At 43.4% G+C, this 20629-nt stretch overlaps 3 protein-coding genes, 1 long non-coding RNA gene and 1 pseudogene across 5 annotated transcripts; 4 read left to right on the top strand and 1 right to left on the bottom strand.

Annotated features, from left to right (window-relative positions):
- Positions 1-829: 829 nt before the first annotated feature.
- LOC115683098 (UDP-glycosyltransferase 83A1-like) lies at positions 830-2680 on the top strand. The gene is made up of 2 exons (XM_030607526.2): positions 830-1520; positions 1680-2680. Exons 1-2 carry the CDS (start codon positions 1028-1030, stop codon positions 2561-2563), a joined length of 1377 nt encoding a protein of 458 aa, XP_030463386.1. The 5' UTR covers positions 830-1027; the 3' UTR covers positions 2564-2680.
- Positions 2681-3797: 1117 nt separating this feature from the next.
- Positions 3798-4138, top strand: LOC130137805 (uncharacterized). The gene is made up of 2 exons (XR_008816247.1): positions 3798-3925; positions 4057-4138. It is a non-coding gene; the product is annotated as an uncharacterized LOC130137805 (long non-coding RNA).
- An 863-nt stretch (positions 4139-5001) lies between these two features.
- LOC115681823 (putative F-box protein At3g16210) lies at positions 5002-7419 on the top strand (annotated as a pseudogene).
- A 309-nt stretch (positions 7420-7728) lies between these two features.
- On the bottom strand, positions 7729-11405 carry LOC115681841 (RPM1-interacting protein 4-like). 2 transcript variants are annotated; one of them, XM_030605928.2, is made up of 4 exons: positions 11097-11405; positions 8868-9647; positions 8170-8361; positions 7729-8045 (listed from the first exon to the last, which is right to left on the bottom strand). In XM_030605928.2, the coding sequence occupies exons 1-4, from the start codon at positions 11100-11102 to the stop codon at positions 8007-8009; spliced, it is 1017 nt and encodes a 338-aa protein (XP_030461788.1). In that variant the 5' UTR covers positions 11103-11405; the 3' UTR covers positions 7729-8006. The 2 variants fall into 2 exon arrangements, with proteins under 2 accessions (XP_030461788.1, XP_030461797.1); XM_030605937.2 differs by lacking the exon at positions 11097-11405 and having other exon boundaries at positions 8868-9653.
- A 5236-nt stretch (positions 11406-16641) lies between these two features.
- LOC115682319 (40S ribosomal protein S4-like) lies at positions 16642-18988 on the top strand. Its single transcript, XM_056302419.1, has 5 exons — positions 16642-16772; positions 17402-17479; positions 17587-17767; positions 18142-18239; positions 18370-18988. The coding sequence occupies exons 1-5, from the start codon at positions 16770-16772 to the stop codon at positions 18802-18804; spliced, it is 795 nt and encodes a 264-aa protein (XP_056158394.1). The 5' UTR covers positions 16642-16769; the 3' UTR covers positions 18805-18988.
- The last annotated feature ends 1641 nt before the right edge of the window (positions 18989-20629 follow it).

A 20629-nucleotide genomic window follows, 5' to 3' on the forward strand; every position in this document is an offset into this window, starting at 1 on the left:
GGCTTGACCCCCAACTTTGGAGTTGGATTCCTAGTTTGAGTAGGCTGTAAGGGGTTTTACTATTTTGGATCCTAATATTATAAATATAAGAGGTGGGTTTTTCGCTTTAACACATTAGTGAGCAGAGGAGCTTTAGATCCTAACAATTTAATTGTGCGGCGTGCTCGTGAATAACATCATGAAGTCAATAAATCTTGTCATGAGAATTGTGAGTTACTTTGTGAGATTAGAAAGTCGTTTCGACATGAAAATCGTGTGAGCTAAAAACTGCGTGACTTATTAGATATAATTGGAGGTTGAGAAACAATGATAGTAATTGAATGACTCGAGCAGTTGCAATCTCCATTATATAGGTTGTTCTAAAATGAAATTCCGAGCTGCTCTCCTCTTGGAATAGGTCGCATCGACCGAATCGCGTAAACCGGGTATCGGATTCATTTTCCTTGTTCTATTCATTTTATTGTTTCATCACCTGTTCTTCGCAACAATACCGAGACCGCCGAAAAGAGATGTCAAAAGTACACCAAGTCATGTAATATCCAAGTTTTGAAAAGATCCAATCTAAGGCCACTATGAACTTGATATCCAACCGAGGATATACTCTCTCAAGTGGCACACCAGAATGGAAATTGTATGAAATGGGACCACGAATGACGACCCAAGCACCCAGTGTGCTTTGTACGTAGAATTTTTGTCCAACACGTTTGTTTTCAATGGAAGATGACAACTCTATCTTCTCAAGAGAAGGGACAACCTAAAACTGGAGAGCGTCCACTTGTTGATAAGACAGCGCAAACGTGAAAAGCATACCTGCCATAGACAAATTGCTGGCCAGTTAGTTGATTTTGTTCTCTGTCACCGCCGCAGCTTCTGTTCATTGCTCTTGATGGACAAAGATAAATATACAAAAAGCCAAGTACCAAAGTCCCTCAGAATCACTTCATAACGAGACAATTACGGCCGCATCTGAGCTTTAAGAAGCCAGTTGAAAGCGTGCGAAGGAACTGTCCTCCATTCGGTGTCGACAATGGCAAAGCTAAAACACGTCCTGGTCGTGCCGTTTCCCGCACAAGGTCATCTCACTCCTCTCCTGAAACTCTCCCACTGTATTGCTGATCATGGTGTCAAGGTTACCGTTGTGAACACAGAGTCTGTTCATGCGCAAGTGGTGGCCGCAAACCAACAAGATGAGGGATCGAATCGGATTAGGTTCGTTGCATTTCCAGATGGGCTTGAGACCGATGAGGAGCGCAAGGACTGGGCGAAGCTGCTGGAGAGCATATCAAGAGTGATGCCGGGTCATTTGCAGGAGTTCATTGAGAAAATGAAGCGGCAGTCAAATAGCAATGAAGATGAGAAGATCAGCTTTGTAATTGCGGACATGACCGCTGGATGGGCACTCGAAGTTGCCAAAAGGATGGGTATCGAGCGAGCCGGATTTTGGCCCGCCGCAGTTTTGAGTCTGGCCTTGACACTTCATATTCCAAAGCTGATTGAGGGTGGAGTCATAGACAACGATGGTAAGGGCCAGAGCTAGAACCCTTGAACAGTCAATCTTGGAAGTCTAAATACGTGATGTACTCTCTCTCTCTCAATTGCTTTATTGGCAGTGGGAACGTTAAAGAGCCATGCAATTAGCTTATGTGAATAATCTAATGTCGCCTCAAAAATTCATACAGGCATTGCTCTGAAGAAGGATGCGATTCCGATATCGAAGAAGCTTCCTTCATATAAGAGTGATGACCTCACCTGGAGTTTCCCTGAAGACCTGATGATACAGAAAACATTATTCAGATGGGCGTTGGCCATCGTCCATCACAGCACACACTCAACCTCATATCTTTGCAATTCGTTTCATGAACTCGAGTCATCGGCTTGTGGAATTATTCCTGGAGTTCTCCCAGTTGGTCCATTGTTAGCAAGCACTCGATTACTCCATAACAGAGGAAGCCTGTGGAAGGAGGATTTGACTTGCTCGAACTGGCTAGACCAGCATCCACCCCAGTCAGTCATCTATGTTGCCTTTGGAAGCACAACAATCTTTAGCCCGGAACAATTCTACGAGCTCGCCCACGGCCTTGAGCAGATTGGGCAACCGTTCCTGTGGGTTGTACGCCCAGAGATGACCGACGGGCCAGTCAACAAGTTCCACAGCGCGTTCCTCCAAAGGGTGAGGAATCATGGGAAGGTGGTCCAGTGGGCACCACAAGAGGAGGTCCTAGCACACCCTTCAGTGGCATGCTTCTTCACTCACTGTGGGTGGAATTCTACACTGGAAGGCCTGAGCAATGGGGTCCCCCTTCTGTGCAGGCCCTACTTTGCAGATCAGCACCTGAACAGGAGCATCATATGTGATGTGTGGAGGGTGGGTCTAGGAGTGGATGGTGATGAAAATGGAGTGATAACTAGGCATGAAGTGAGGACAAAGATACTAACAGTTCTTGGGAGTGACGAGATAAGGTCAAATTGTCTTAGGGTGAAGGAGATGGCCAGGAAGAGCGTGAGTGAAGGAGGGTCGTCCTTGAAGAATCTGGAGAGCTTCATTGAACTCATAAAGGCTTGAGGGTTTTTGCTGTTGCTCCTGTTAAAGTGCCTGAGAACTCTGCTCTACTCTTTAAATTGCTTTACTCATGATAGCTGATGTTCTGGTTCCCAGTTAAGTACTGGTAGTTCATGATAATGTTCTCGCTTTTGTCAGAAATGATTGACGACAACTTAATTCGCTATTCAGAATAAGCAAATGGGTATGTTAAGGCTCATAAATGCAGTTTTCAATCTGTGGATCCCGGAACAGGAAAGCGGAAGAAATTCTCATATTACACTGCAAGAACCAAACTTCATCTTTTTTCCATCAAGTACCTGAATCTTAGTTTGGCTTGATGTGTGGTCTCATAAGATTATCGGATGGAAATTGCTGATGTGACATTAATGTTCATTAGCTAGCTGTTAGATGTCTCAATCGACACCCGACGTGTCAATGTGGCATCAGCAAAAGCACCACATCAACTCTCTCTTAATGAATTTTTTTATAAATGAATTCTTTCTGGCTCCAAAAAAAAAGGAAATTTGCAGTCGCTCTGCTCCTACCGTCCAGAGAATACCACACGGGCTGGAATCAAAGCGCCGATACCCAACATAGAAGAAGGGCCAGCCCCATCTAAGGGCCGCTTGGTTCGGCTTTTCAAATGCAACTTGAGGAATGCAAATACCTTTAGGTGAAAGTCACTTGGGGAAACGTAAGTGGTGTTTGGTAAAAAAAAATTTGTGAAGCTACTTTGGCCTAAGTAGTGTTTGGTAAATTTTTTTTTGCAAAGAGCTTTGGCAATTTTTAGTTTTAATATTCCGGTTTTGCCCCTATTACTGTTCATCTTCTTCACCGGCGAGGGTGGCCGGCGAAGTGCCGGCGAGGGCAACCGCCCAGGCGTCGTCGCCTGGGTTGCCCGACCTCAGGCGACGTTGGCCTGGGTCGCGACCTCAGGCGGCCGTCGCCTGGGTCGCGCGACCTCGCCGGCCCTTCGTCGGCCAGATCCGCCCTCGCCGGCCGTTCGCCGGCCACCCTCACCGGCCATCCTCGCGGTGAAGAAGATGAACAGTAACAGGGGCAAAACCGGAATAAAGAAATTTGAGTGAGGGCAATTTGGGAAGGGAAAAATAGGCTTCAGCATTTGTGGAATGCTGAAAGCCCAAAGCTGGTCCGGACCAGCTTTGGGCTTTCGGTATTCCAACGGCATTCCAAATGCCGGCTTTCGGCTTTCCGGACTCGGAAAGCTGAACCAAACGGGGCCTGGGGCCTAAGTCAGTAAGGATCGGCACCATGAAATCTGGAAACAAGTGGGACAGGAAGCACAACCTCGCCAGAGAAAGCCAAGGAAGAAGCGGGAATCAAATGATCGATAGTAGGAAGCTTACTGATACAAGGTCCGAGGTATGTGAAGCTTTCGCGGTGTCTCTTCATTTAGCAATAGGGCTTTATATTTTTCTGTCAATTGAACATGTCCATTTAAGATGATGATCACCTTACCTCTGCTTTCGTTATCTCCTCGTTGCACTCTCAAGGATGTTTGTGCTTTCCATGGCGAGGAAAATGATATCTAAGATGCTCAGAAATGCGCCACACCTTGTTTATCGATTCGCACAACTTGCGCGGGATTTGTCTATACTGAGAGGAAAAAGTATGCGCAGTTATTCTGTAGTGATCCTGCGATAGTGATCATGCAATGTATTGACGATATGAGGCTTGATGAAACAAATGTTGTGCGTTCATTAGGTTTCTCTCGCATTTGCCAAATTCTGCTTTGCCTTGTCTCGTATTCATACATTCCATGTTTATAATGGTGATAATACGCAGCTGAGTTGATATTCAGCTGGCTTCTCTTCTAACTGAATAGGCGAGGAAAGAGGCATTTTGAGTTCATAGCAATCAACTATGTTCAGGCTAGCTATCATTTTAGCAACACCAGAGCACTGGAGTGACTGAATGTAGTGGATCTCGGAAAGCACCTTTGAATACCATAAAACCGCGATTAGAGAAAACCACGGCTGCCAGAGCAACCGTTTGCATTCGACGATCACGAACCGCTCGAAGGCAACTGTACTCACCTGTGTATCGACTCGACTTCATCAGGGACATGTCTTGTTTCACCAGACAATTTCGGCGGGCGTCCAAACATAGTGGGAGTTACTAGAAATAGAAGGATGGTAGTAAATGCACGGTGCAAAGCGAAATTCTCAAAGAGACTTTCAACTTCCAAGCAAATACAGGATCGCTACATTCCAGCACAATCCAATGATTTGCATCAGTAACTACCGAAAGACACGCCACTTGCTGAATCTCCCAGGTTCACTTGCCTAGAGATAATCCGAGGGTGTCAATTGGAACACGGCGATTCACTTGGGGGGTTATTTTGAGAAAAAATTCTAAATCTGGGGGACCTATCTAGAAAAGAAACTTCCAAATTAGGGGGGGTCCTTTTAGGAATTTCTCACCCCAAAAAGGAAAGCATCGATCGAGGAGAGATGTGTGGTCGGAATCGGAAAGGTCGGAGAGGAGGAGGAGGAGGTCATGTCGAGTCTCGGCGAAGACGTCGACCGGGAAATCCTCCGGCGGCTTCCCGTGAAGTCTCTGCTCAGGTTCAAGTGCGTGTGCAAGGGATGGTGCTCGCTGATCTCCACTCCCGAATTCGCCAAGACCCATCTGGAGACCGCCGCATCTCCCCCGAGAATCCTCCTCGCCACCGACCCGCCTCAGTCCGTGAGCTGCGGGTCACCCCATGATGATGATGATGATGATGATGATGATGATGGCGGCGGTGGTGATCATGCTGGTCGTGAAGGTATGGCTCTAACCCAGCTTCAGTCTCCGGTCGAAGTTCCCGACGGATGTCGCGCCCGCATCGTCGGATACTGCAACGGTTTGGTCTGCGTGGAGTACGACGATCATCGGATTGTTGTCCTGTGGAACCCGGCAACGGGGGAGTCTAGAAACATCCCGAACGCTGGTTTCTTGAATAACCGAGGGACCATTTGTGGGCTTGGCTATGATCCCTCGACTGATGATTACAAAATATTGCGGTCCTGTCCCGTTACGGATGAATGCGGATTTACGAGAGGTAACGCGTTTGATGTTTTCGAGCTCAAGACTGGTTCCTGGAGGAGAGTTCATGAGAAGCATGATGACCTTAACTATCGGCCGGAAGTCGGGACCTATGCGAATGGTTTCCTTCATTGGGTAGTTCTTGGGAGAGATTCTTGGGAACCCGAGAAGATTGTTTCGTTTTGCATGAGCAAAGAGAAGTTTGACGATGCCTTGTTGCCGCTGCCGGAGGCCGATGAAGGTACTGGATTCGGAGTATTGGGAGTTGTCGGTGCATGCCTTCTCATATTTGAAAGCATGGCGGAGGAGTACTTGTTTCTGGAATGGATGATGAGCGACTATGGTGTAAGATCGTCATCGTCTTGGACGAAGTTGTGTAGTGTTAATCTCCCGAATCAGACATTAATCACTTATTTCAACATGAGGCCATTGTGCTCTACCAGAGAAGGGAAGATAGCATTCAGTTCGATCGGCGCGACATGCTTATCTATGATCCTGAGAAATGTTATGACAAAGAGGTTCGTGAAGGAGGATAAATTAGACTTTGCAGTGTACGTTGAGAGTTTAGTTTCACCTCATGGAGCAAAGCCGCAGAATCAATATGTGTCTCGAGTGAAGGACCCTATGGAGAAAATTGACTTCACCGGCGATCATTCAGCACGTAAAGAAGGGGAAACTTCATATGAGAAAGCCAATGGCCTTCTTATCAGCAAAAGGTACTATCGATCTCATTTTGGCCTTTGTTTTAGATGGATGATAAAATATAACGCATGTTTGGAATTGACAGTTGGTTTCAGTATCCTTTTGGGTTAATTATAGTGAGTTTAAGTTTGTATCTTGTCCTGCAGGAGAAGAGCTTCCTAGAGGGCTAGTCATGATGTGGATGCCGTGTTCGGGTGCCTGAGTACGCACTTTGTTCTTCTCTTTTGTGGGTTCCTTTTGGATTATTACGTGCATCTGTGTTTGGTTGGGATGGCGGACGTGTTTCTTAATTTACTTTTAACATTTTTGTAACTCCTTTGTCCACAAGTCAAAACCCTGATGACACCCAATGGTTCTGGATCCACCAACAAGCATCAAGCATGTCTGTATGAGAAGGCAAGATGCACTTCAAGTAGAAACTTTTTCTCATGATACTCATCTCCTGCATCTATGTACAGCACAGGGGCGAAGAAGCCTCAAAGCAGTACCAAAGATATCCTCTGTAGAAGGAAGTCCATGACTTGGAGCTTCTTGGTTCTGAGTTTTGACTTTGAAGCAAGAATATCATTAAAGTCAGCAACGCTGCGAACCTTTGATTTAGATGTGTAGCCAATACTGGCTTCATCGGTAATTGCCTTGATGCCATGGACTGTCTATTTCGAAGAAGTTATTTGGATCTAATCGGGGATGAGATCTCGTAGCGAGAAGCCAAACTGAATGAGCCGATTATAGGAGGGGCCAACCAAGGAATATTTGTTTGAAAAATTTTGCCATGTTGCTTGCTTCTCGAGCAAAGGCTCTTTATCGTGCTTCCTCGGCTCGACAAATCGTTTAGTGTTGCCAATGCATCATGGAAAGTACACCAGATACAAGTCTGTAGCTTAAGAGGTTTGTTCTATTATAGCTGATTTGTTCTCATCTCTTCCGAACGGCCTGGATCCCTAGAAGCACATAGATGGGAAATAGACTTTATCTCTACGCAAGTGAATCTGGGAGATTCAGCAAGTGGTGTGTCTTTCGGTAGTTGCTGATGCAAATCATTGGATTGTGCTGGAATGCAGTGATCCTGTATTGCTTGGAAGTTAAAGTCTCTTGAGAATTTCACTTTGCACCATGCATTTACTGCCATTTTTCTCTTTCTAGTAACTCCACTATGTTTGGACGTCCGCCAAAATTGTCTGATGAAACAAGACGTGTCCCTGATGAAGTCGAGTCGATACACAGACGAGTATAGTTGCCTTTGAGCGGTTTGTGATTGTCGAATGCAACGGTTGCTCTAGCAGCTGCAGTTCGCTCTAATCGCGGTTTTATGGTATTCAAAGGTGCTTTCCGAGATCCACTACATTCAGTCACTCCAGTGCTCTGATGTTGCTAAAATGATAGCTAGCCTGAACAAAGCTGAACACAAAATGCCTCTTTCCTCACCTATTCAGTTAGAAGAAGCCAGCTGAATACCAACTCAGCTGCGTATTATTACCATTATACACATGAAATGCATTGAATACAATACAAGGAAAAGCAGAATTTGGCAAATGCGAGAAAAACCTAATGAATGCACAACATTTGTTTCTTCGAGCCTCCTATTGTCAATACTTCGAATGCTCACTACAGAATAAATTACGCATACTTTTATCTCTCGGTACAGACAAATCCCGCGCAGGTTGTGCGGACCGATAAACAGGTTGTGGCGCGTTTCTGAGCATCTCAGATATCATTTTCCTCGCCATGGAAAGCACCAACATCCTTGAGACTGCAACGAGGCGATAACGAAAGCAGAGTTAAAGTGATGACCATCTTAAATGGACATGTTCAATCGACAGAAAAATATAGAGCCATAATGCTAAATGAAGAGCCACCGTGAAGGCATCACATACCTCGGACCTTGTATCAACACTCGAGTGCTGACGGATGGAACGAGGGGCCTCGGTTGTAGTCACTGGTGCTGTTCTTGCGGCACCCTTCTTTTCCTCCACCACACGATCAAATACATCCGTGTATACATCAGCAGAGGAAGGGTTTGTCTCATCCCAATCTCCGAATTTAGGAACGGCTGTGATGTGATTAGGCTGATAAAACAGAACACAAGAATCAGAACCAATTGGTTCCAGCCACAGAGCAACAAAATACAGGAAAGGTTCCGACTTCTAGAGGCCTCAGCTCAATGTGGCCCTAAATTTTTTTGACATTTTCGAGCTTCCATGGAAGCAGAAGCAGATTAGTTTTCCATATGCCGTGTGCATCTTGCTTTCGAAACTTATACACACTCGGACTATCGGAGACTAATGCAATCCAGCATCCAAAAAATGCTGTTTTCGAGTTAACACCGTGCCGTAGCAAATCCAGTCACATCCCGAATCTTTTTCACTGCTTATTTCTTCCATGTCAATAAGGCAGGGGCATGATCACGAAAAAGCTACCGAGGCTTGGTTTCTCTAACTGGAACGAGACTAAAGTATGTTCATTTTCCTAACGGATGCGCGATTAACTGCTTCGACTGTTAGTCTCTTTATAAATTTCCTCGGATTCACCAGATACTCTCCATTAAGAAAAGTGAACATAGTTGAGAGATTACTGTTTTATCTCCTCGGGTAACTGATTTGAGACGAGATCTTCCCGGAGTCATGGGAGCTGCGCTGTGTCCGCTACATGTGAATGAGTACCTCTTCTCCCGCACTGGAGTAGACATTCGACCTCCTCCACCCCCAACACTAGCTAGATGTTGTGTGCGGTGAGTAGAGGACTCGATGTGCTCCACCCATGGATTTTGCCACACCAATCTGTTTGGGGTACTACGAGATATCATTCCACCGTCATGATGGACAGGCGATTCAGCAGCGACTCTGCCATATCTAGGGTCTCGATGCAGCGTGGAATCACTAAACCTCCTCCTGCGATGACCATCTTCTTCCACTCTAATCCGATACTCATGGCTTGGCCTCCTTGCAGTTTGCCCCTTCATAACCTGTTCAGCTTCGCTTTGGGGCTTTCTTACGCCACTACTATATGGTCGAGACGCGCTGGAGGCAGTTCTTCCACCAGTGGCTCCACGATGCAGAGGTGAACCGATGAGTCTCTTCCGGTCAGCTTCGTATCCACTTCTGTAGTGCTTGTGCTTCGACATTGCAGCCTCTGGCTCTGCAACTTTCTGTGAACCTAGGTCGACCTCCTTCTGGATAGAAGAGGTTTTGGTACTAGGTTCACTAGTTACATACGTTTCGTTATCGCTCTGAGCACCATCTGGGTTTCTTTTCGCGTGGCCTTTTCCCTTTCTTGCTCTCTCAAAGTAGGCTGTATAATGAACACTATCTCCGTTTTCCCAGTTTCCAAATGTCGGCAACTGTGAGCGCTGTTGCTGCATTAACCAACAACAAAGTTGAAAAAGACCAAGCAAAAGGAGAGACCGTCACAGACAATGCGGACTTAAAATTTCATTAACTTGGCATACCTCCCGGGAGACAACTATTCCTGACCTCGACAATTTAAAAAATAAAGTAGGAATCAATATAATCGACCTCTGATAATATGATTTCGCATGTTTATGTTTCAGGAGATATGTTCCTCCGACTAGAATGGCTAAAGAACCGCATTATAACCAGGCCTGCACCCTAGATAAGCACTAAATAATTGCGCTTGACCTCCAACTAAGCACAGTAAAGGAAGTAGCCATATCAGTCCTCAACAACCATCACAAAAGGCCAAGGTTCGAGATGCATGTTAGACTAACATCATGAATCAGGGGAAGTTGTTCTTGTGCAAATATCTTCCCCTTAAATGTCTAGACTCGAACTTTGTCCTCGTGACAATGTACTCCCTAGAAATACCAAATTTCAAACCACGCAAAAGAGACAACGGGCTCTCCAACATTTACAAGTGCTTGCCATGATTTAAAACACGCAAAGCCAGTCGGCCATTAACCAAATTCTTACTAGAAATCCTTCATAACACATGGATAGAACAAAACATCCATCAATTTGAAGTCATATGATCACGATTAATACAAAAAACCGCTTAGTAATAACACGAGTAGAACAGACAAGTCGAAACAAATACCAAATAATCACCAACAACCTTATTAATGCTGCAAATACACAGCTTCAAAACACAGAAGTCATACCATAAGGTTACCTTATTCGGCGAACTCGTACTAGTATCTGGGAAATAAACTGAACCCATATAGGTTAAGCTCGTGAAGAAGCAATCTCACATACTAACTCGTGTGCAAACATCGTTTCTATGCCTAGCTCGACTGACAACTACAGATTGGGGGTAAATAAGGCCGTACATGGGGAGTAACTTGTAGTTAGGTCGTCGAATTTCAACTTCGTCGTTAAATGCATTGAACCATCATTTACTTAGCAATCGACATGCTTCTGGCGTCGTGGCTGTCTTGGTTGAAGAACAGCCAGAGTGCTTCAAAGTGTAAGTAAGTAAAAGTTAGACGCATTCGGTGAACGAAAGTAAAGCCGCACCGAAGTCGCTCCAAGTGCATGGCTGTCAATGAAAATTACCCAGAAAGACTATACACCCAACACACCCTCAATCCTCATCTTGCAGAACATTAACCAAATTATCATTAAAAAAACGAAGCCCCAAATAATAATATGAAAAAGAACAATAAAAAATAAAACTAGAACTTCTCCTGTTTTCAAACAAAATGAGCTGTAACAACCACAGAACAACGCACGGGCAAACATACAATGAAAACCCCATCATCACTTGGACCAAGAAAAACAGAAAGAAACAAGAAAAGCAAGCACAGACGGACTGTTCAGAAGCACATAAGGGGAAAGAAAGTACTGACCGCCATCAGTTTTTCTCAGTGAAGCTTCGTTTTCGAAGGGAAGGGACTTGAAGGAACGAGGAGGAGGTGGCTCGACAAACAAAGAGTGAAGATAACATGAAGGGTCTTCTTCTTCTTCTTCTTCTTCTTCTTCTTCAGGGGAATGGACGCCATTAAATGGTAATCCGAAGTAGAGAGCAACTGGAGATTCATGGTGGATCTCAGGAGGCCCGGTCGTCATTGACTTCGTCCTCCATTCCATTTCGTTTTGACGGAGTCCGCCCTCCTCTTGTCCCCCCTTCCGGTCTTCTTTGTTAAGCGACAGGCGTATGTCGCACGGGGAAGACATTCCGTAGAACGATATTATTTCGATGACGTGACTGGTCGATTATATATATTATAATTGTGGTCGTAATTTAATTGTTCGACGAAGAGTCGAAAAGAAAAATAGGCCTGTGTTTGGTAAATTGCTAAAGCTTCTATAAGTCTCGAATCCTGGGAAGGGTGGGTAAATTGCTCGTGTTGAATCAGGGCCCGATACAGTGGACAGTAATGAGTCTCCAAAGTCAAATTTAATTGTAACTTATGAAGTCATTTTAAAAATTTACTGATCTGAACACAATCTTACCAGTCAAGTTAGTAACTTACAATATAATTTAGTGATTTATATCCAATTATCAATGACAATTTATTGGGCTTGAAATGGACATTCTGTCAAATAAAAGCACGAAGTGCTATCATTTTCTAAAATAAAGGCATGAAGTGCATTTTCTCAAAGAAGGACCTGATCTCACCAACTAATCAATGACATTTTCAGGGAAAAGTACCCAAAAAGTTCTAAAAAAGTCCCAAACATATTGCATTGGTACCAATTCCGTCTTAAACCTTTCAATTGAATCAATTTAGTCCTAAACATTTTCACATTGTTACCAATTCAGTCCATCCGCCCAATTTAGGCCGGAAATCGCTGATGTGGATGCCAATGCTCCTACATGGCACCACCGACGCTGACGTGGACAAATTTTATAATTTTTTCAAAAATTTTTAATGTTTTTTCTCTTTTTTTTCTTTGTTTTTCTTTTTTCATAACTGGTTGGTCGGCAAGGTTGCCGGCCGACCATCGTCGGCCACAGGCTGGTCTGGATGAGAGCCCAACGCCCTCGCCAAGGCCCATGGCCAGCGAGGGCGCAGGGGCCCTTGCCCAGATCCAAGCGAGGGCCAAAACCCTCGTCTATTGGCCGACAAGGGCATGGCAGCCCTCGCCCGTGGCCGGCGAGGGCGTAAGGGCCCTTGCCCAGACCGGGCGAGGGTCGGCGGCCCTCGACGGCCAACCAGTTTTGGGAAACGAAAAAAGAAAAACAAGAAAAGAATAAAATAGAAAAAAAACATTAAAAAAATCAGAAAAATTATTAAAAATTTATAAAATTTGTCCACATTAGCGTCGGCAGTGTCACGTAGGACCGTCAGCATCCACGTTAGCAATTTCCAGCCTAAATTGGCTGGATGGACTGAATTGGTACCAACGTAAAAAGGTTTATGACTAAATTGGTCAAATTGAAAAATTTAGGACTGAATTGATACCAATGTAATAGGTTTATGACTTTTTTGGTACTTTTCCCGACATTTTCGTCCTTTTATTTTTTGTTCCTTTTTTCCTTTCCTTCTTTCTAATTTCTAATTTTCCTTTTTTTTTCTCCGTCATCGATCGCTAGCGAGGGTTGCGGCCCCCGCCGGCCAGGGGCGAGGCGACCCTCGCCCAGATCTAGCGCCTATGGCCGTCGAGGGTGTTAGGCCCTCGCCGGCGACCCTCACAAGGCCTTGCCGGTAAATGGCTGGCTATAGAGAAAAAAAAAAAGAAATGGGAAAGAATAAAAGAAAAAAGGGAAAAAAATATATAAAAGGACGAAAATGCCCTTGATTAGTTGGTGAGGTCCGACCTTTTTTTGAGAAAATAGTGGCACTTCATGCCTTTATTTGAAATAAGGTTCACATCAGGCCCTTATTTGATACAAAATTCATTTCATGCCATTATTTGAGAAAATAAGAACACTTTAAGCCTTCGTTTAGAAAGTTCCCAAGTTATTATCACTCGCATGGGAAAGGTGTGTTCGGAATCGCAGCACCTATCTCTCTGCTTGAACTAGGACTGTGTATGTGCCACGGTTTTCGATTGTATTAACGAGCCTATGGATTAGCATTTTATAGCAGGAGGCCAATCTAACATGGGGGAATACTCGTGGCCTCTGGAAATCACCTCTCATTAATTTTCCGTGGGAAAACACTATTGGATACATATGACTTCATCATCTTAGACATGAATAATGCACACAAGGGATGACATTCAAACCAAAGACCTCAATACGGAAAATAATGTACTCTTTGAGAAATCTTGTTGACACAGAACAAAAATCTTTCCTCAACTTGTTTACCCATGACTTGGTCAGCCACCAAAATATAACTAACCCCCTTGAAAGAAATCTTCCCTTGCGGATCCTATTCTTCCTCTGCAAAAATCTCTATTTGTCTCTTGATTTACACGCTACTTCAAGGACAGACTTGTAACCGCTCTCGATCCTTTGGCTACAAGTATCACTTGATCGAGGGTTCTTTCTTTACTCAGACTATGAGTAAGTCGGTCAGACGTCATCGCTTGTCATAATTTCCAACTGAACATTATCTACTGGGAACCCCAATCGATAAGTTCTTCAAACGTCTCATCTAAAGGCTTCATGTTTCAAATGTGTCGTTATGCCACTTATGATCGGCGCTATTAGCTTCTTTATATTTACGCTCAGATTTTCGGCCTGGTGTCGACAATCTCTAGTAAAAAAATTTAACCTATTTTGAGCAAAAATTGCAGTGATCATAGCGGTCTCCGCGGTTTATTCGTTCATCATTTCATTTTTTTATTTTTTTTTGGAGCCTGGTCCTGGTTGCCCCCACTATTGCTGCTCAAATTTATTGCGGGTCCATGGTGACATTTACAGGCAAATCGCTATTGTAATGGGTATATCCAACCGCTTCGAGAAGGATGCTTTTATTTCGTGAAAAATGAAATAATTTGAAAAATCATCAACTTTTTAATATTACACCAAATTTTAACGTGGGACTTTTTCGCTTAGCACCCGAAAATAAATCTGCGAAGGTTACTCAAGCCGACGCACTTGTATTCCTATCGATTAATTGAAAAACGATATAAAAACCAAATAATACACTATTCTAACTAGGAGTGAGTGGTTTCATGTTCCACCTGGAACCTGTCCTCGGGTACAGGTTCCTCATTTTTTGGAACCCAGAACATATCTGTTGGAACCTAGAATCTAGAACCTACCCTGTCACAGGTTCTAGGGTCTAACATGGCCCTTTTTTTATTTCATTTTTAGTTAAACAGAAAAAAAATGAACGCAACAATAATGAACAAACTTGTCATTCACCAAAGAAAATACAAAAGACTAGTTTTCTTGGCATTACGGTTCAAATAAATACAATTAAAATGAGAAGTCATTGTGTGAATCAATACTAGGGGTGAGCGATTTCATGTTCCGTACAAGTTCCACCTGGAACCTATCCATGAGAATACGTTCCTCATTTTTTGGAACCTGGAACCTACTCTATCAGGTTCCAAGTCGATTATAAGGTCTACCCAAGTTCTACCTGTATTATTAATTGAATAATTGCAGTGAATTATCACATTTAATGATCACCACTTGCTGCTATGATCTACTGACCCTAACTTATATTTAGATACACGAAGAATATGAAATATTAACGAGTCATAAAATGAAAGCTCGAACTAGTGGTTCTAGATTATACATTCATCATCTAACGTCATGAAACACCGCAGGATCATGTGAAGACATAACCCAAGAAAACACACAAAAACTTGTTTAGGTTTCAGGTTTCAAGTTCCACCTACCTAGAACCTGGAACCTAACTGTCAAAACAGGTTCCCCAAATTATGGAACCTGAAACCTACCCTGCATACCTTTGAACCTGGAACCTACAGGTTCCAACCGGTCAGGTTTTCAGATTCCAAGGTAGAACCTGGAACCATGCTCATCCCTAATTCTATTGAATGACTCAACTAAATTATGCTTATTCGTCGATAAAACGACTTCTACGCACTAGTGAAGAAACTCGTTTATAACAAACGTTTATCTTTGCCCATTATGTGTAACTCGCATGCGAAACTTCATAAATTCATCTGATGAAACAATACTTTGAAATCGATTTTCATCAAACTCTACAGCTTCACTACTCCGTAAATTATTATTTCCATAAAATTCATTGCTCTCTAACTTACAATATAACTAATCCATATCACTTTTCAAAATATAAATTTACAAACTTGAAGAAAGATAACACCACTTACTTGAGAAATCTAAAAATCGACCTATGAAGGTTATCGACCCGACGTACTCGTATTTCTATAAAATAATCGAAAAGCGATATCAAAAACCAAGTAATACACTAATCTAACAAATGACTCAATTAAACTGCACTTATTCGTTGATAAAACGACTTCTACGCACTAACGAAAAAACTCATTTATAATAAACGCTCCTTTTTGTCCCTTACGTGTATCATTCGTTACTTATAACTTGTACGTGAAACTTTAGAAATTCATTCCGATCAAACAGTACTTTGGAATCAATTTTCGTTAAACTCTATGGCTCCACAACGCCCTAAACTATCATTTCCATTAAAGTCGTGGCTGAATAACTCCTTGATTGAATCTCGCAATTCAAAATTCACATAACTCCATATCTATGGCCTAATTTCGAAAATTACTCCGATTAAAGGAATAATTGGCTTAAATACTTATCGGGAGTTGATTAAGTTTATCGGGACGTCCGAAACGGCTACGGGAGAAAAAAATTCTTTCTCTCTCTCTCTCCTTTTCCTTTTGCACACACTTGCACCATCTGTTCAAATACAAAAGAGATATGTTGGGCTTGGGTATTAGGAACATAGGCTGGGTTTAGGCTTTCATTGGGCCATCTATTATACTAATAGAGCTCGCTAGCCGTGACTGAGCTCTGGATATAGCTTGAGCCTAAGCTCCATAGCCGAGCTATTCCAAAGCTCGCATGTGAGATGGAGGAGCGAACCTCGGCAATTGGCGTGGTGTTGTCCGGCGCGGCAGCAGATGGGAGCGCATTGGTCGGTGGTGGGCGGTGGCGAATGTTGTGGCTGATTTTGAATATGGGTACTACGGACTTTGGTTAGGCGCCAGTGGTTATTTTTTTGCAGTTTCCTATATGAAGAGGGGCAAAATGGGTCTTTTTCAAGTTTTGGATTTTGGCTAAAGATGCAAAACGACAAATTTCGAAAAGCAAGGATGCGAATTAACACCGGTAAAAAAGTCAATTTGGTTTGTGAAATTATTTTACATGTTTCGCACTAGCGGGAAATTTTTAAATATCTCCGGATCCATTTCGGTTCGAAGCCCAGATTTTTTCGGTTCTTGGGCCGGGTCGGCCCGGTCTGCGCGGGCCTCGCCCGGCCCAAATATCCGGGGGCATAAGAAGAGAAACGTTAGGGTTTTGCCTTCCCCGTCTCATATCATCGTCTCCCTTGAGCGGCCATACCTTCAGGTCTCGCTGTGCAGAAGAAGGGAGGCTCCTCCGCCGCTGCCGCCGCCGCCGCCGCCGCCGCCGCCGCCGCCGGTTGGTCCAAGCCGAGCACCCGGAAATGGTGAGCGCCCCGGGTTCTTCTCCCCTTCTTCTTCTTCTTCTTCTTCGGCTCCGGAGCCATCTGGGTCGTCCTGGCTCCGCGCTTTTCGATGTCGGCCGATGTTTTTCCGCGGCCTACTGGGCAAGAAACTACGAACTGTGCCGCGTTCGTGGGTCGGAGGCTCGCGTGTTTGTCTTGTTTCGCCTAGCGTGGGAAGGCGTTAGGACGTCTCTGATCTGAAACGGGCGTGCAAATGGTGCGCGTGGTGATATCAAGTCTGCATCTTTTGTGTTTGTCTTTTTGGTTTGCTTTTCGAAAGGGGATTATTTTGGACGGATGAGCGCTCTTCGGAGGGATTTGATTGACCATGGGAGTAGTTCTTGCTTTCTTGGTAGTTTGTGAGGATGTGTCTGGGCTGGCCAGCAAGTGAAAGGGTTGAGCTTGAAGGCGGGTTCTGTTTGCGGTGGTCTGAACTCTGAAGTGAAGGGTCCAGTAGGTTTGTTGAAACCTTTTAGAGGGGGGGATTTGTCGAGATGGAAAGGCGGACAATCTATGAATTTGATGGTTTGGCACTACAAGTCCAGGATGTTTTTTTACCTTTCCCTTTCGAATTAATGAAAGCAAAGGTCTAACTATGTTTTGTGGAACAGGCGCGTGGGTTGAAGAAGCATTTGAAGAGGCTCAATGCTCCCAAGCATTGGATGCTCGACAAGCTAGGCGGTGCATTCGTAAGTTACCCTTTTGAATCCAAAATTTTCTCTGTCGGTTGAATTTGCTTGTTTGCATTTTCGGTTGCTTTCGTTCTGTATTCTAAATGTCATCTTCCGATGTGCAGGCACCTAAGCCATCTTCTGGACCTCACAAGTCCAGGGAGTGTTTGCCTTTGATCCTTATTCTGCGAAACAGGCTGAAATATGCCCTTACATATCGTGAAGTCATTGCCATCTTGATGCAGCGACATGTCCTTGTTGACAACAAAGTCAGGACAGATAAGACTTACCCTGCTGGTTTCATGGGTATGTTGATGCTCCACTTTATATTTCTGAGACCTTAATGCTCCTTTTTCACTTTTAAGTTTTACACTCGAAACAGTGGATATAGGGGCATATGCTCGAAGACTGCATTTTATGTATTAGGTTTGTATTTGATTTGCAAGACTATAATTTGGCTTGCTGGTATACGATAAATTATCTACAGAAAACTTAAGAGAGGATGGTATTTACTCTGGTAGCTATACATAAGCATCAGCTCCAAATTATATGTGCCAATATTGTACTATTTAAATAAAAGTAGGTTGTTATTCTTGATAGATTAAGGAGTCCTTCCTTCTCAACAACACAGTAGTTTGCAGTAATACATGTCTAACTTTTTTTAAAATCTTACTTATCAGATGTTGTCTCAATTCCCAAGACAAATGAGAACTTCCGTCTCCTCTATGACACTAAGGGCCGATTCCGACTCCACAGCATCAGGGATGATGAGGCAAAGGTTGGTTTCTCATCTCTCTGTTGGCTATGTTTGAAATCATTAAATTCAGTCAATATGTGAAGATTGTAATAAATTGTCTTATTTCATTTCCCAATAATTGTTCTGATTTTGCGGAATATGTTCATCACAGTTCAAGCTTTGCAAGGTTCGCTCGGTCCAGTTTGGGCAGAAAGGCATCCCATACCTCAATACCTATGATGGCCGTACCATCCGCTATCCCGACCCTCTGATCAAGGCTAATGACACCATCAAACTTGACCTTGAGACCAGCAAGATCACCGAGTTCATCAAGTTCGATGTCGGAAACGTCGTCATGGTTACCGGGGGAAGGAATAGGGGACGTGTTGGAGTTATCAAAAATCGTGAAAAGCATAAGGGAACTTTTGAGACCATTCACATTCAAGACTCACAGGGTCATGAGTTTGCTACTCGATTGGGCAATGTGTTCACGATCGGAAAGGGAACCAAACCTTTTGTCTCTCTTCCCAAGGGCAAGGGTATCAAGTTGTCCATCATTGAGGAGGCGAGGAAAAGGCTTGCAGCCCAAGCATCTGCAACTGCGTGAGTTTTACTATTGATGATGTATTGAATTATCCGACTTACTTTTATTTAGCTGCAAGAGGATTTTTGGGTAGTGAGCATCTTGTTTTTGTTCCGGTACAATTCTGGCGAAGTTTTGCTTTTGCAAGATAGGGTTTCCCTGTTGTTTTGGATGTTATAGATGATGGCGATTTAAGGTTCTTATATCCTTTACAGTGTGTATTCAAATGCATGCTTGATTTCTCTTCAAGCTTTGATGAAATCCCAAAGATTGAGAAAGGAATTTATGCAGTTGCATGGAGAGCAAGAAGGGCTCACAGATGTTGAGCCTCGTCTAGGCTATAGATACGATGCTGCTTCATTACTATATACTTTCGGCATGGTCGAAAATGGTAGAAAGGGGTTACCGAATCATAGTTACTCGGCTTTCATCCAAGTTTCAAAATTGTCTTCGAACTTCTATTTGTTGACGGAAGTAGTCATCGACTTTCATCAAGGAGCAATACTAGTACTATTTCTAAGTTTTTATGTTTTTGGCCCAAATTTGTAGAGCTTGTTCACCCTAGTATTATATCAAAATAAAACTATCTTCTCATTAACTATCGACCATTTGCATGTCTCCCCTATATATTTCTCTGTAATACAGGGATAAGAACTTTCCTTCGGATACTCTTAGAAGTATTCTAGAAAAAAAAATTACCCATGAAAAGATGACAGCTCTAGCTCGACTTCTGTTGGAAAATCCAAAACGAGAATTCAGCCCAAAGATATAGGACTGTCTCTTGGACTGGTAGTGAGCTTCTAACGTGAATGGAGTACACAGTTATAGCGGATGACGCCTTTCAGAGAGAAATTTGTGGATTTTCAACATCTACTAAGACGTTAGAGCAAGAGCAATCAATAGATGCTCTTATGAAGCTACAAATTTGTGTATGTGCCATTTCTGATTTCTTCAAGTCGGATGCAGATGATTCGAGACTCATTAGAACTCTCTTAGCCTATACGGTGGAACACGAGGCGACTCTATATACTAGTCATCAAGATCATGAATGTCTCATTACGCTTTAGATGGGTTTAGTTGATGGTTATGAGTCAGCTCCTTACATCATTTCTTCATTGCGCTCCCTTACCCACCCTGGAGACTACGTTTGCATACATTATCTCTGAGAAAACCAAACGTGGGGTTTTGAAAGTTAGGAGCGGCATTGCACTTGCTACACAGCGCATAAGCGTCTCTCGTCTTCCACAAAGCTCTACCAATCTGGATCCAAATACTGTCATTGTCGTCACGGGGCATGTTCTGCCAGACTGTACCATCAATCATACATGCAAAAATTGCAACCGGACGTGGGTACGTTTGCTAGATAGAATTACGTCTTGGATTGCCATGCCTAATTTGCTCTTGTTAACGATGCCACCATCGATGATTTCCATCTCTACAACCTTCCATTCAGCTTGAGGATCTTGGAACCTTCCATGTCCTAACTCGAGCTAAGGCACTGCTCTATTCATCACTTCGAGAGATTCCTTTGGGATTTTCGACTTGACATGTAATCACGGCATCCATCTACTTTTTTCCGTCCGAACTGCCTTATTCTTGTACATCTATTTCGCATTCTTTTGATAGTTTGCATACAGAAGTCCGTCATATGGGTCATATATCTAGCTCTATCTAGTGTCTTGTCCCTTCCTAATACTATTTACTTCCCAAAACTCAAGTCATGGGTTTAATTTAGGGATAATGACACAAACAGTCCCTGAACTTTGGCTTAATGTGCAATGTGGTCATTGAACTTTTAATTTGTTCAATGTAGTCCCTGAACTTTAACTTAATGTTCAATGTGGTCATT

The sequence above is a fragment of the Syzygium oleosum genome, unplaced genomic scaffold (genome assembly GCF_021117445.2).
Source record: "Syzygium oleosum isolate NSW1041296 unplaced genomic scaffold, Sole_v2.1 Sole_v2.01, whole genome shotgun sequence".
Lineage (NCBI taxonomy): Eukaryota > Viridiplantae > Streptophyta > Magnoliopsida > Myrtales > Myrtaceae > Syzygium > Syzygium oleosum.

Bases quoted from the DNA above. Each gene is read 5' to 3' on its own strand.
- LOC115681841 (XM_030605928.2), bottom strand. The intron at 8,362-8,867 runs GTAATCTCTCAA...CTGTTTTATCAG, and splicing joins TTACCCGAGGAGATAAAACA to CCTAATCACATCACAGCCGT. The intron at 8,046-8,169 runs GTATGTGATGCC...GCCTCGTTGCAG, and splicing joins GTGTTGATACAAGGTCCGAG to TCTCAAGGATGTTGGTGCTT.
- LOC115682319 (XM_056302419.1), top strand. The intron at 17,480-17,586 runs GTAAGTTACCCT...TCCGATGTGCAG, and splicing joins ACAAGCTAGGCGGTGCATTC to GCACCTAAGCCATCTTCTGG. The intron at 18,240-18,369 runs GTTGGTTTCTCA...TGTTCATCACAG, and splicing joins TCAGGGATGATGAGGCAAAG to TTCAAGCTTTGCAAGGTTCG.
- LOC115683098 (XM_030607526.2), top strand. From the start codon at position 1,028: ATGGCAAAGCTAAAACACGTCCTGGTCGTGCCGTTTCCCGCACAAGGT. The intron at 1,521-1,679 runs GTAAGGGCCAGA...AAATTCATACAG, and splicing joins TGGAGTCATAGACAACGATG to GCATTGCTCTGAAGAAGGAT.